Here is a 14253-nt window from a genome sequence, read left to right as displayed (position 1 = left end):
AATGTAATATTGAATTTGTTACAGCTGATTCTTGCATGTAATTCAGTATTGTATCTTTTACTAATCACTCTTCCTACCCAATTACTCATCACCTTCCTTTGTTATCTCCTTGTTTCATCCTTATTGTTTTAATCTTCTTCTTCTTCTTGGTGTTCTTTTCTTTCCTCCTCTGTTTTTTATCTCATTTTCTTCCTCATTCTCCTTTGTATATTTTCCTTATTTTCTCTTTCTTTATTTTTCCTTCTTTTTTCTCTCTCTCTTCTTTTTCCTCCACCTTCTTGATTGATTCTCTTCCTATTCCACTTTCTCTGCTTTTTTATAATTTTCTTCCTCATTCTCCTTTGTATATTTTCCTTATTTTCCTCTCTCTTTCTCCTCTACTTTTCATTTTCTGTTCTCTCTTCATCCACCTTATTATTTTTCTCTCCTCTTCCTCCTTCATTATATTTGACATATTTTTTTATAAATTTCATGTAAAATTAACTTATGTCAGTGAAAATTATCAATATTTTAACTTACCTCCCTAATATATTCTCACAGTTTTATGTAGCGTAATTGACATATCAAATCAGGTTCTTGTAACAAGTCACCAGAAATTAAATTAGGATGAAGGAATGCCACACTTGCTAGCTACTGGTTTTGCTTCAGCAGTTCACTTCAATTTCCAATGTTTTCGATTATTATGAGTTTGAAGTTTAATTGATGAATACCTTTTAGTGTGTGTGAAAAAAAAAAATTGAACATGAAAAATGGATAATTCCCGGCCTGATCATTGACCACGAGAGGTAAATAGTAACAACGAGACCAATCATAAGTGACGTCAGTGATCAGGTTATGAATTGTCGGTCGGTAGGAGATGAAGTACTGTACTATTGAATGTCTGTAGAGGTGCTCGGATTGTGCTGTTCATGTGGAATTATTAGTACACTTACTCTCTCTCTCTTCTGAAGAAATAAAACAATAATAATGGTGTTAAATATGTAAATTATAATGTAAAATATTTGTTCAGCATGGAAAAGTTTGATGGAAAACTAATAATGAGGGTTAAATAATGAGGACAATGTTGTAAACTTTTAACAGCCTCAGTGCAAAAGATTTAAAAAAAAACAAAAAAACAAATACAGTATATTTGCTTAGAGAGATCTTTTATTAATGAATCTAACTCTAAGAAATATGTTGAGGAATTAATTTTTTTTTTAATAATGTTTATTTTATACTTTAAATAACAATGTTTCCTTGACAGACTAATAAACGTACCAATTTTTTATGTGATAATATCTTAATCTTTAGTTGTTGATATGACTTCTGTACCACCACCACCACCACCACCACTACCTTGACAAATCTCTTAGCATCTCACAGTTCACAACTAACGTCTTAACGTGATATTATAAGTTGCCACAACCATCTTGCCTCTGATAGTATACTATCTTGTATTTCTTCTTCATGACCTTCATAATCTCTAATATCAGGAATTAAATTATCACCTACATAAGCTTAATCTGTGGAGGTATATTGCTTATTTATGAATGGTATATTAAATGTAATACAGTAGTTTATTTTTGATAAATTTAGGTTAAAGAGTGTGTATGACTGTCACACAAGTAAAGCCTCATTGAATGTCAGTCAGACTCTTGTTGTTGATAGAAATTATGAGCAAAAGAGAGATTAACCTCACCATAAAATGGGTTCTAATACAGGAGGGTAATTGTAACTAAAAAAAAAATAGTTATTTTCTTTGGAAGTATTTTTACCATCAGGAGATTTAATTGTATACATTTTATTACTTGATATGTAGATTAGTTGTTTAAGTGGTGTTATTTACTAGGTCTTGTGGTAACTTATAACATTATGTCACTAATTGTATTATGATAAAAGAGTGTTTCATCATTATTACTCTTGTACTGCTGGACTTACTAAGTAGTCCAGGGAATTTGATCATAGTTTTAACATATCATTTGATTTGTAGTTAGCCAGATACTCGGCAGCACGAGCGGACGTTCGGGATTTTAGTCTTGACACTTATTTCGACCTCACAGTCTTCTGGGGTCAAAACACGTGTCAAAGAGTGAAAATTCCCAACATCCGCCTGTGTTTCCTTTACCATCACACTCCTGTCTGTTTAAATGAGTCATATTCACTCAGCATCACTTCCCCTTTTGCACAAGCTGAATGACCTGGTGTGCACACTCTTAACCAACTGGCTTGATGCACAAGAATGGAGTGTGCCAATGGACATGAGTCCTTATCATTACTAATGTGCCTTCAACAACAAGGTGTGATAGTTACTGGAGTGGAAACTTTTGACCAATAACTGAACTCTTGAGTTGACAGGACTTTGAATATGAGTACAACTTTGGAATCAGCAGTATAAGTCCAGAACCCATTAATTTCCTGACACAGTTACCTCATACCTCAACATTACTATAATAGTGTCTTAATAAAGTTATGGTTTATCGTTTATATAAAACATAATTCAAAGGAATGTTAATTCATAGCACTCCAGCCTCTATCACTCATTGAAAAGAATTTAAAAACTAGGCAGCGAGGGCAATGTTACTAACAACTACTACACTCTGAGGTAAGTCCCAGTGTTGTGGCAATGCCTGCCTCGCCTACTGTCGTGCTGCTTTACTACAACGTTGCAAAACACGTCTTGCATGCCTCTCAATACAGTACATGTTGTGATTGATTATCTAGTCATATATATAACTACAGTACAGTACAGTACTTGGCAAACACCAGGGGCTATTTTTTGCAAATAATATTCTATGTAGATTCATGTATACTTATTTATGTAGACAAATAGCATATTTAATATCTTGATAGATGAAAACCTGTCTTGTATATTTTGTTTCTTTAAGCAATAGAATTAGTGCAGTTGCATGACTTATGAATTAAACTTTACAAAAGCAACAATACAGAAAGGATTACACCTATATATATATATATATATATATATATATATATATATATATATATATATATATATATATATATATATATATATATATATATATATATATATATATATATATATATATATATATATATATATATATATATATATATATATATATATATATATATATATATATATATATATATATATATATATATATATATATATATATATATATATATATATATATATATATACACAGTATATATATATATATATTACTACAAAAATATAGATATTTATCAGTTTTTACTCCACACTGAAGTGTCTTGTTGTTATGTATCATATAAGAAGCCTATATATTACAGGGTATATATATATATATAATTACCAGTACTTAGTTTTATATATACTTTTTTGTTTACTGCCTGGAATGTGGCCTGTAGATTTTACTGTTTAGCTGTAGCAGCTGCCCTACACATTGCAGGTATAAACACCAAAACACACCAACTCCTATACTGACTGTCCTGGGGTGGGGTGTAAGCATTATGTTAGGAGGAAAACAAATTGGATCTTGGTTCAACAGGGTATACGTATATGATACAATATTCTTGTAACTGAAATTGTTTTAGTGTGACTGCTGTTCTGCTCTGGTTTTATTTCTCCAACCTTGTTCCTTTGTCACTTAGTTCTATCTTATCTTTGTTTTTGTTGTTCTTAGTGACTTTCTCTTGTTCAACTGTGAGGTAATTCCCCCGTTTCAGTATTTGTTAAGAACACAAGTAGTATTTTTATTTTATAATTTTAATCAGTTTGTAGCCAAGTCATCGATAAAAAAAAAACATAAATTGGGATGTCAATAAAGATTATTTTCACTTAGTAAAACTATGGAAATAAGTTTTTATTGAGCTGCTGAGTAAAGACCAAAGATAACGATTAAATTTCCTTTTTCTAACGTAATTGGTTGGAGAGTTAAGACGTGCTAATGCTAGCTTCTATATAGTATGTCTGGCAGTAGACAGGCATTGCCACTCCTTGGACGGACAGTATAAGAGTAGTTAACTGCTGTTTTATCAGAGCCTGTATTTGTTGTGACAGTTCACTATTTTCTTTACTATTATAGTGAGGTGAAATGAATAAAAATTTACCATTTCCCCAAAAAAGAAGAAGTTATTTTGTAATTCTGTACAGTATAGGTAAAGAAGAGAAAATCTTAGTACAGTATATGAAAGGAAACTTTAGAGAATATATTTTAACAGTATCTGCCTCAGATTTATAGTTATAAATTACATTTCTTAGTTATTTTGTGTGAATTATTTAACATATTCTGACAAATAGGTTTTATGGAGCTCTCAGTCCTAATTTTGGGGGATTGAATTTATAGTTACAAAATGGGGAGGTTTGGACGTGCTCCTTTTGAACTGTCAGAAATTTCTTTACTCAACAGAAGTCTCACAGTATAATTGGACTTAAGGGAGATAATTATAATATTTTTTGGGGGATGAAATAAAAAATGAAGGTTCAGGATAGTTACTGAATCTGGTATATAAAGTATAGATAAGTTGAAATCTGGTGTTTACATGATATACACGGTATCAGAAGTTTGCATATTGAGCAATGCTCATTAAAATGTACCTTATACGCTTTTTGTTAGTTACAGGGTGTAATTATAGAGTTAAAGCTGCAATTAACAAATACTGTGAAGCATCTGTTGAACCTTTTAAATATAAATAAATCTGGTACACAAATTCGGGGATATATTATCAAAAGGTTCTTCTCTAGCTATGTGCCTGCCCCAGGGTGGCTCATATTACTCTGTGTACTTGGTCCATCTTGCTTTATTCTTCAATGCAGCTGAAGGCTGATCATACACTCATTGGCCTGCAAAGAGGGAGAATCAATACAAAAGTTGTCCCCTAGAGGCAGGAGGTGTAGTAAAGTTTTAATCCACCTAACACTAACCTAACAAAAGACTTGACTGTACTGGGTCTTTCACTCGGACAGTTATGGAGTTGCCTTCCTCATAGAGTGACTAGTTTCACTATGGGCTTGCTCCTAGTCTGATGAGCACTCTAGAAGATATTTTAAGGGAAGTTCCCCATTTGCTTTTATTGAATCCTAGTAATTTGACAATCCATGGTTTTTTTTTGTAATACTGTACTAATATTATACTAATGTAATTTTTTTTAGAAATATTGTATATAAATCTTGTTTGGTTTACTGTGTGAACCATATTGCAGGTTAGCTAAGCCTGGAGTGAAGTTCAGTCACATGTATCTTCACTTTGTTTTTAAGATGGAAGAAAGTCAAAGTTTTGTTCATTGACTTGGTTTTTTATCTATGCAAGGCTGTTCAGTATACTGTACCAAGGTTGGATCTTAGTCATCAGGGAACAGTGAATTCTGAGAGTGGTGTTTGTTCCCTTCTGTTGAGGGATGGGTTCAGGATGTACTGCCTCCGATTTTGAGTCCTGTTTCTTGTACACCCATATTTTGTTGAGATGTTTTTAAAGTGCAGTTGTGCCTTGTGAGAAACAGGTGATACTGTTTCCATGGTGTTTCTGTTTGGATACCAGTAGATTAGTTTTCCCAGTGATTGCAGGACACCATCATAGTTACTGTACTTTGTGGGTCTACATTTTTTCAGGAAACATCCTCTTTCCTCTTCTGTTTGGTGTATGTCTACCTGGTCTGTAGACTTAAGTATTACACCATCTTCCATGTTTCCAGCTGTTGTTGTAATGAGAGCTTCCTCATGATCATCAAGCTACATAAATCCACATTAAGGTGACCCAAACCTTCCCTCCTCCCCTAAAATTGTGGTTGATCAGCTGGAAGCTGAATGCAAATGTTGGATTGGTCCTGAAATTTGGCAAGATGGCAGCATGTGACTAGAAATTAATGTTCACTGATCAGGTTGACACAAGCTTTATCAGATCTCCTGCCTCTAGAAGGCAACCTTCACATCAGTCTCTCTCTTTTTAAGACTTGTTGGGGTCAGGTGGGTGATCAGTTTCCAGCTGCCTAAGTGTACGGTGTACTGGCCCAGGTACATACAGTAATGAGAGCTGTGGTATAACTAAAGGAAAGGGTTACATGATCAGGCCCTTATTTTAAATTAAATTTTCTGAAATTGTTTTGTAAGTTTTTTCGTGGGAATAAAAATTCACAATAGTTCCATTATAAAATGCACTGAAGTTCACTGTGATTAGTTTCATATCCTGAAGTCATACAAAGCCCGTTTGGAGTGAGTCAATAGTGGTGTGCTGTACACTAAACTGTTAAAGCAGCTCTCCTCGTATCATAATTAAGCAGTTTCTTTGCACTGAGAGAGGTTTCCATTTCTTCATTCATGCAAAAGCAGACCTAGAAGGCATTTTGGTGGGACAGGAGTTCTTTGTATTGTGATTAATGTATTGAAGATATGAGTAATATTGTAAAACTGTGACTGGCATTGAAACTGAATTACAGTCATGGCAGTGCTGTTATATATACATTATTTATGTAATTACAATTTTTATTATTCAATTTTGTTTCCAAAACCAGTTCACCATCCAGTTAAGGTAATGAAACACAAATACACGTTGCAAATTTTTAATGGGGGAAAGACCCAGATTTTAAAGTACAGTATACAATAGTTAATATACCAACAGTGATGACAGTGTTCGGTTCAGTTTACTTCTACAGTACAAGTGTTAGAAATGACTTGAAGTCTTTGATGTGCTCATATTTTCACATTTTATATTCTCATCTTTTATCATATTTTGCACGTACACATTTGTCAGTACTACTGTATGCACAAAACTTGACACATTCAACTGTGCATACTTAGGGATTGATATTTTTTATGTACACACACATACATCAATAGACACATCATAAATTTTTATTTTTTTTCTAATTATCGAGAGACTTGGCCAATTATTGTATGGAGTTATATTTTAAGATATTTTTTTCTGGTATTTAATTTGTTTTTTTGGAAATAGGTTTTATGCATGGTCATGTATTATTATTATTATATCTTATCTTATCTTACAAATAATTTCAACTTTCCAGCCTCTTATTATGACTTTTGACAGATTTTGTTTATACGTATACCTGTACTGTAATAGATTCCAGGATTTTTTTCTAGGACTCTTGATCTCTGGTATAAATGTAATATTTTTGTTCTTACTGCTTTGTATGACACTTATTTTATTTTATTAATTTTGTTTTATATGTATGTCTGAAAAAAAAAGAATATGGGTTCTTCTTCCTGTATATACAATATAAATAAGCCACATTGCATGAAGTTGGGCCAGGGAGTATATGCTTCATAATTATAGTCTGGTATTCAGGGATTCCCAGTCGAGCCCATTGTGCTCATAGGAGACCCTCCCCTCCCCACCTCTGTAAGCTTTCAAGTTTAATCTTTTAATTTGTTGTGTAGTTCTGTAAGTAATCTTTGGGATGACTTCTGCTTTAGGTAAATGTTCTGAGCTGCAGAATAATATTGTACTAGCCTTGATAATACAGGTTAATGTATGTAGTGGAAGCTTCAAGTTACCTTTTTATAACCTCGGGTGTTATTGGCGAGTCATATCAGAATATTAAATTGCAGCATAGTGAAAAATTAAATACCAATATCAGTTTCATTTATCCTGAAAGTTTTGTATTTATATTTTATTTACTTACAGAAATTATTATATATTCAGTTGTGGTTAATTTCTTTATTCTCCTGACAGCCACCAATTCAATGCAAGTGCAAACGGCAGCACCTCCAGCCGACACTCAGAAGGTCAGCGAAGAAGTCCCAGTGCCGCCCCCTCACGCCCCGACCTCCCCAACAGCTAACGTGATTCAGGAGCAGCAGTCGGTCAGCAGCTCTCCTACCCTCAACACTTCACCAGTTAACACTACGCCACTCTCAGCACACAAGGAGAATATTCCCCTCTCGAATCACGTAAATAACAGGTAAGTTTAGGGTCTCGGGTGTGGGAAGAGAGAGACTGCTGCGGATACTGTGTTAAATATACTGTTTCGTGTAGTTTAGGATTCATTACTATATAACGTACTCGACCTAACAACACTCTTCGATGGGTTGGTAAAATACATTACAGGAAGTTTGTAATGTTTTTAATTTCTTTTACCTGGAGATAACCCCCCTTGTAAAGTGTAACTCCCTTATATTATGCTTTTGAGACCTTTTGGAAATTGCCAACGGTTTCAAAAAGCATCTTTACGGAGGGGGTCAAATGAATTTAAAAATGAACACCGCGACTCCTGTTCTCTCGGTAGTGTTGTCAAAATCTTTCGTCCGTTGTATACATAAAATCGTAAAGATACTTTTATGGAGTGAGTCTACATCTGTATTTGTCTATACATAAAATGTTTTAAAATCATCCATCATGCTGTTCATGATGGACTATGTTACTTAGTACAATATTCAGAGTTCCTTAGTAAATTCATCTTATGAAGAAAACTTGTGAACAGTGAAAACAGGAGGTATGTTTCCAAGGCTCTGCTGTATGAGAGAATTTTAGGGAAACATCTGGTAGTACATTAATACTATATACTGTACATGCAGATATGCGTGGAATATTTGGCTCAAGAGAAGCATATAACCATGTTGTATTAACCACCTTGTGTAGTGGCATCCCAATAACAAAGTGGTTAAATATGGGATAAGATTATGATAAATTTTTTTTACACAGTTTAGATGTCACAACTAAAGTAGTTAAATGAGGCTGATTTATTCTTCCCAGGGTGGACTCCATCCCAAATGGTCATGACAAGTCAGTATCGCCCTCGCGTGTTGGAGAGATGGAAGGAGAGTCTAGGAAAAGAAAGTACCCAAGTGATAAGGCTTATTTTATCGCCAAGGAAATCTTAACCACAGAAAGAACATACAAAAAGGATCTTGAAGTGATTAATTTGGTAAGTTTTATGCATAACGTGAGGTAAACTTTCTACCCTATGTAAATTACTGTGTTTCCTGTACAGTGAAACCTTAATATAATGGGCTATGAGGAGAGAAAATTCTGTTTATATCAAGGGTGTGTTTGATGTGAAACCTCCATCTAACTGACTATATAGAGATGAAAGTCCATTATATCGAGGGACCATACGAATAACATGGATAGAGAAATCCAATATATGAAGGTTTCTCTGTATATCTCTTGGTATTGTTTGACACGTGTTGCTCTAAGAGTCGTGAACATGTTAGTAAGACTATAGTTCCCAAAAGATTCATCAAAGATTAATTTCTCTCTGTTTAAACATATCTTTAAGGACTTGAGCTATTGGCAAAAAGTTACATTGGGAGTGAGATATTTGCAACTATAAGTGACATCAAGGCAACATCTCTTGGCCTCATGTTATATCTATAGACACAAACAAAGTTTAGAGTCAATTTTAGATCTTAGTAAGTCAAAGTCAAAAATTATTTAGATCAAGAGAGAGACAACAGAATATGAATGAATTATTATAGAATACTTTCAATATATTGTACTTTTTTTTTTTATAAGACGAGTTAATTTATTTTACATTTCAGTGGTTACGAGAAGAAGTCGGGAAGGAGGAAGGAATGCCTACCGATATTCTGTCACAGCTGTTTCAGTTGATTGACCCCATCTATGAGTTCCATTCACAGTTTCTTAAAGAACTTGACACCCGACTGGCACAATGGTAAGTGTTCAAACCCTTCTCTCTGGTCATAGGTTTTGGGATGATTATATACATATTTCCAACACCTCCTTCGTATTGTAAATTCTACGGTTGCTGTCAGACTGAATATGTGAGGAGAGATTGTTGCACGACTCTTGCTCTGTGAGAAGAATAGGACAGCTCCAGTTATTGGCCAAATTATGGTCATTGGCAACTCCCATGCCTGATAGTTGCCTGCCTCACTGTAGTCCTGTACAGTATATCAGAATGGACCTTCTTTAACCTTTTAACGGTGACCAACATTCAGTGAAAGTTAACTGTAGTCTATCATCAAAGGAAGATAGCTTTAGAGGCAGATTCGGGAATTTGTAGCTGCTGGGTGAGAGTTGATATAGAAACGTTTTGTGAAAGAACAGCCTAAGATTTAATGTAATATTGAGATGCCTTAGCTTATAGTATTAAGTTTGACCTTATCCAGTACAGTAATATCTCTGTTAACCAGAATCCCTCAAACCCGGAACTTTCCGATAGCCAGAATTGAAATTTTCGCAGAAAATCATTCCCAAAGCTGTAATTTTCCGGAAAATTACAGCTTTGGGAACGATATTTCGAAGGGCACATTTTCCGGAAAATTAAGAGAAAATTTTCCCAATATCCGGAAAATTCAGGAAAATTCCATTGATGGGGGATTTTTTCCGGCTTTGAGAGAGTCGTCTCGTTACCCGGAAATCTCTCATTCCTGAAAGTGTTCTGCACCAATTGTTTCGGCTAATGGGGATATCACTACATTATTATAAATGTTAATGGGATTTTAATGGATTCTGGTCTCTTTCAGGGATGGTCGGGCAAGTGGATCAAACAAGTTGGAATCTCAGAGAGTGGGAGATATTATGTTGAAGAATATGAGCATGTTGAAGGTAAGGAAGGCCATAATTTCTCCAGAATATTATAAATTGTTCTTTGCTAGATATCCAGTCCATCTACCAAGGTTCATGATATTAAGGAGACATTTTTATTTATACAAATTCTAGCCAGCATAGAGAGTGTCCCATATTCTTCAGAACAGTAGAGTAGATGATGTTGTTGTTCCCCCAGATGTACGAGCAATATATGGAGGGTCACTATGGAATCTTGGAAGGCTTGGAGTCTTCATTCCGCAAGAACCGACGATTTGAGCAAGTTTATCGCGATTTCGAGATGCAGAAGGTTTGTTATTTGCCTCTGACATCATTCATCCTGAAGCCTCTACACCGACTCCAGCATTATCACCTACTCCTTGATCGTGAGTCTCTTTTTATGCTGTTATGATCCACTTTTAATATTATGTAGATAACTAACTGTAGGTGTAGGTGGCTTCTCTTCCGGAATTTACATGACGTTAAATATTAGAATCAGAACCGTTATCAATGTGAAAGTGTGATAATAAAAATAACAGTGCAAATTGTAGTGATAGGTACACTACTCTGTTGATGTCAATATGAATCATCAATGAGTGAGAGTCTGAGCTTTCCAAGTGGTATTAGACAGTGACAGTACAAGTTATCATAATATTTATGATTAAATTTGTACTTGACAGGTTTAGTGAAGCATTACGGCAGTGCAAACCATCACGACTACAGAGAGTGTATGACTGCCAAGGCCAAGCTGAGCCAAGTTATTAAGGGAATGGTCCCTGTTCTTTCTGCTTCTGTGAGTTATATATATTATTAGTGTGTTGCTTAATATTTAGGTAAGAGTATAGTAGCAGTTACATAAATTTTTACACGATTGCCTGTATTTTGATATTTAAGTAAGTTTTGTTGTCTTAGTTAGATATACTGTAATTAGTTTATCAAACAAAAGGGCAGTTTTTAGTAATGTTATGATAATCATCGTTACTGAAAATTTTATAATATCTTTGTCATTGTTCTGATGAATTAATATTTAATATATTATTGAATTGGTTATAAAAAATATGTATATTCTGTTACAGGAGAACTTAGTCAAGCTGGTTGAGTTACAACGTGACTTGATTGGAATTGACAACTTGATACAGCCTGGCCGGGAGTTCTTGAGAGAGGGCTGCTTACAAAAACTGTCTCGTAAAGGCTACCAGCAGCGCATGTTCTTCCTGGTAAGTATTTTACCCCATGCCTGAGGCTTTTTTTATCAAGAGAAAAAATTAAATATGTGAAGCTTTTCAGATATACAGTACTGTACAGTATAGTCTGCATTTACGCTGTCAATTGAACCCGTGGAGGTCCGCGTAAAACGAGAAACACATAAACGAAATAACAGAACATATGGGATTAATTGAAATAGAGACTGGGCCGACCCCCAAACTACACTTTTTCCGACACTATACGTACGCTGTAGTAAAAATAACATCTTAATTTTATGATGGTATGCACACACAATTAATATTTAAGAGAAATATCAATAATATTAGGTTTTTTAACACTTATGTTAGTAGAAAAGATGGCTGGGTACACGGGGATGGGGGGGTTGGTTCCGAGGCAGAGGGAAGATTATTGGCCCTCACCTGTATCAGTTGTATCAATTGCATCACTATCCACCACAGAGACTTGCAGGGCCTCTTTGTCAAACCCCTCAAAGTCTATATCCTCATTATCACTGACTTGGACCGGCTGTGGTGGGTGGCGGGTGAAGAACTCGGTAATGTTTTGATGACTGGGCAACCTTGTGCGCACCCTGCTCGCGCCGCTTCCCGCGTAAATGATGAAATTTACAGCGTAATTAAAACATTTCATTCTGGCAAGGCACCGCATAAATGACCAAACGCGTAAACAAAATCCGCGTAAATCCAGACTATACTGTACAACTGTTTTGTAAAAAGGGAAACAAGTTTTATTTTTATTTTTTTATATACCGGGTACTGTGTATATTTTTTCTATGGGGATTAACCCACCCAGACACAGGGGCCTGGGGGCAAAAGTATAATAATAATAATAATAATTATAATAATATTAATAATAATAATAAAGGACCATAAATAATTACAAGAATTAAAGCAAAAATATCAAGAGTGAAAAACAATATATTGTTATGCCGAGGCATAATTTTGTATTGTCGTCTTGTAAACTAGGTGTTTGATTGTTTTCTGTCCCATGCAGCAATTATTTGGGGCAAATTTAATGAAATTTTCGTGTATATATTGATGATATTGATGTATTAATTATGTAAGAATATTCTAGAATGTATTGCATCATTTTTGTTATGATTTACCTCTTATTGTAAGCCTAGATCATTTTAGCATTCTCCAGGCAGGTCTCGAGCCAACCTCCCGTTTCTGGACATTACTAGAATATTCTAGGCATTTGGCGAACAATATATATGGGGCCGCGGGCTGCCTTGGAGTTAGTTAGTTGCTCGCCCCTGTTCCTAGTGTAAAGACTAAGCCTAGTCGAACAACTGAAGGCAATTGTTGTGCAAGTATTGTGGAATTGTTGTGATTAATATAAAGTGAGAAGACTAAGGAATTGTAAACTGATAGTGTGCTGAAGTGAGGAGTTAAGCTGTGAAGACATTACCCTGTTAGCAGTGTTGTGGAGAATTAGTGTTTATTAAAAAAGAATACAGTGTACAAGTGTGTTTCTGTGATCTGGTGGAAATCTACCTGCCTGTTGTTTGTCTATACACTAATACCGATCTTTGGGAAACTATCTAGGCTGGCGGGATAGCCAGTGGTAATTCGACAATTCTTGTGAGATATCTACTGCTCTGTACATACGACCCTGGCCGCCGGTAACCAGCGGTGGAAGCTGGGTAAGCTGTGAAAGGAGGAGGGTCGTAACAATATGTATGTTGTGTTGTCAAAGTAAGAGAAACAATTGAGACCCTGTAATTGTGTGTAAATGAGGCAGAAAGTCAGATCAGCAACTTGGGACTTGGTCACAATTTTTGTGATGCCATAATGGCAGCAGGGTCTACCATTAGACAACACCTGCTGTACTTCAGTCCTTCAACTCTCATTTTAGAATCTCATTTATTCAGAAAACTAAAATAATAAATGTTCAATAAGCTATCATATTTGTATTATTATTAAAATGTGTATTTATTTCTAATTTTTTTAAAGTTTAATGACGTCCTGCTATACACAAACCGGACAACAACACCAGTTCTGCAATTCAAAGTGCATGGTCAACTGCCTCTCCGGGGTGTGATGGTCGAGGAGACAGAGAGCCGCATGGGGGCTACTAATTGTTTCACTATTTATGGTGGCAACAGGTAAGTAACACAATTGAAATCTCTTCACTTTTTTAGTATTAGTGTAATGGTAGTACAGAGGAGCATTGTTATATTGCAGTTGATAGTGTACTATGGTGTACTAGAATCATCTTAGGTGTTTCTCTTGTAATTCAATTTTTTTTTAGTTCCTCCTCATAAGTCTGACTTTATGTCTGCTGTTGATGTTAACGTGGCATTATACAGTATACTAGAGGGTTCTGGGTAACATAAGATCTGTTTGTTAAGAGAGGGATGTGACTAATACTGGTCAGTTCTCATATGGGATGTTTGGCTGTCCATTCCTGGAGCTTTGATGCACCTCCTCCTCTCTCTTGTTTTAATTGGATGAGTCCAGTAATATGAGAACCACTTACCTGAGAGATTATTGCCAGAAATTAAAAGATTGATCCTTAAATTCCCTGGATTCATGTCTAGTTGGCTGGAACTTCCCATGATAAGTCAGAAGTCTGGATTATAGAG

The 14253-nt window shown here is 35.1% G+C and overlaps 1 protein-coding gene across 7 annotated transcripts in view; it reads left to right on the top strand.

Annotated features, from left to right (window-relative positions):
- The window catches only part of LOC121880008 (FERM, ARHGEF and pleckstrin domain-containing protein 1-like), a 98858-nt gene that overhangs the window by 78980 nt on the left and 5625 nt on the right, over positions 1-14253 (top strand). For all 7 annotated transcript variants that reach the window (XM_042386946.1, XM_042386943.1, XM_042386945.1 and 4 more), the window contains 8 exons: positions 7626-7854; positions 8646-8817; positions 9434-9567; positions 10382-10463; positions 10642-10828; positions 11123-11235; positions 11519-11659; positions 13622-13773. In XM_042386946.1, the coding sequence (XP_042242880.1) occupies positions 7626-7854; positions 8646-8817; positions 9434-9567; positions 10382-10463; positions 10642-10828; positions 11123-11235; positions 11519-11659; positions 13622-13773 (1210 nt within the window). The remainder of the gene's footprint in view (positions 1-7625; positions 7855-8645; positions 8818-9433; positions 9568-10381; positions 10464-10641; positions 10829-11122; positions 11236-11518; positions 11660-13621; positions 13774-14253) is intronic.

Source organism: Homarus americanus, unplaced genomic scaffold (genome assembly GCF_018991925.1).
Source record: "Homarus americanus isolate GMGI-L3 unplaced genomic scaffold, GMGI_Hamer_2.0 scaffold30108, whole genome shotgun sequence".
Classification (NCBI taxonomy): Eukaryota; Metazoa; Arthropoda; class Malacostraca; order Decapoda; family Nephropidae; genus Homarus; species Homarus americanus.
The sequence above is the reverse complement of the archived record's forward strand: the minus strand, read 5'-3'. Positions and strand labels throughout refer to the sequence as shown.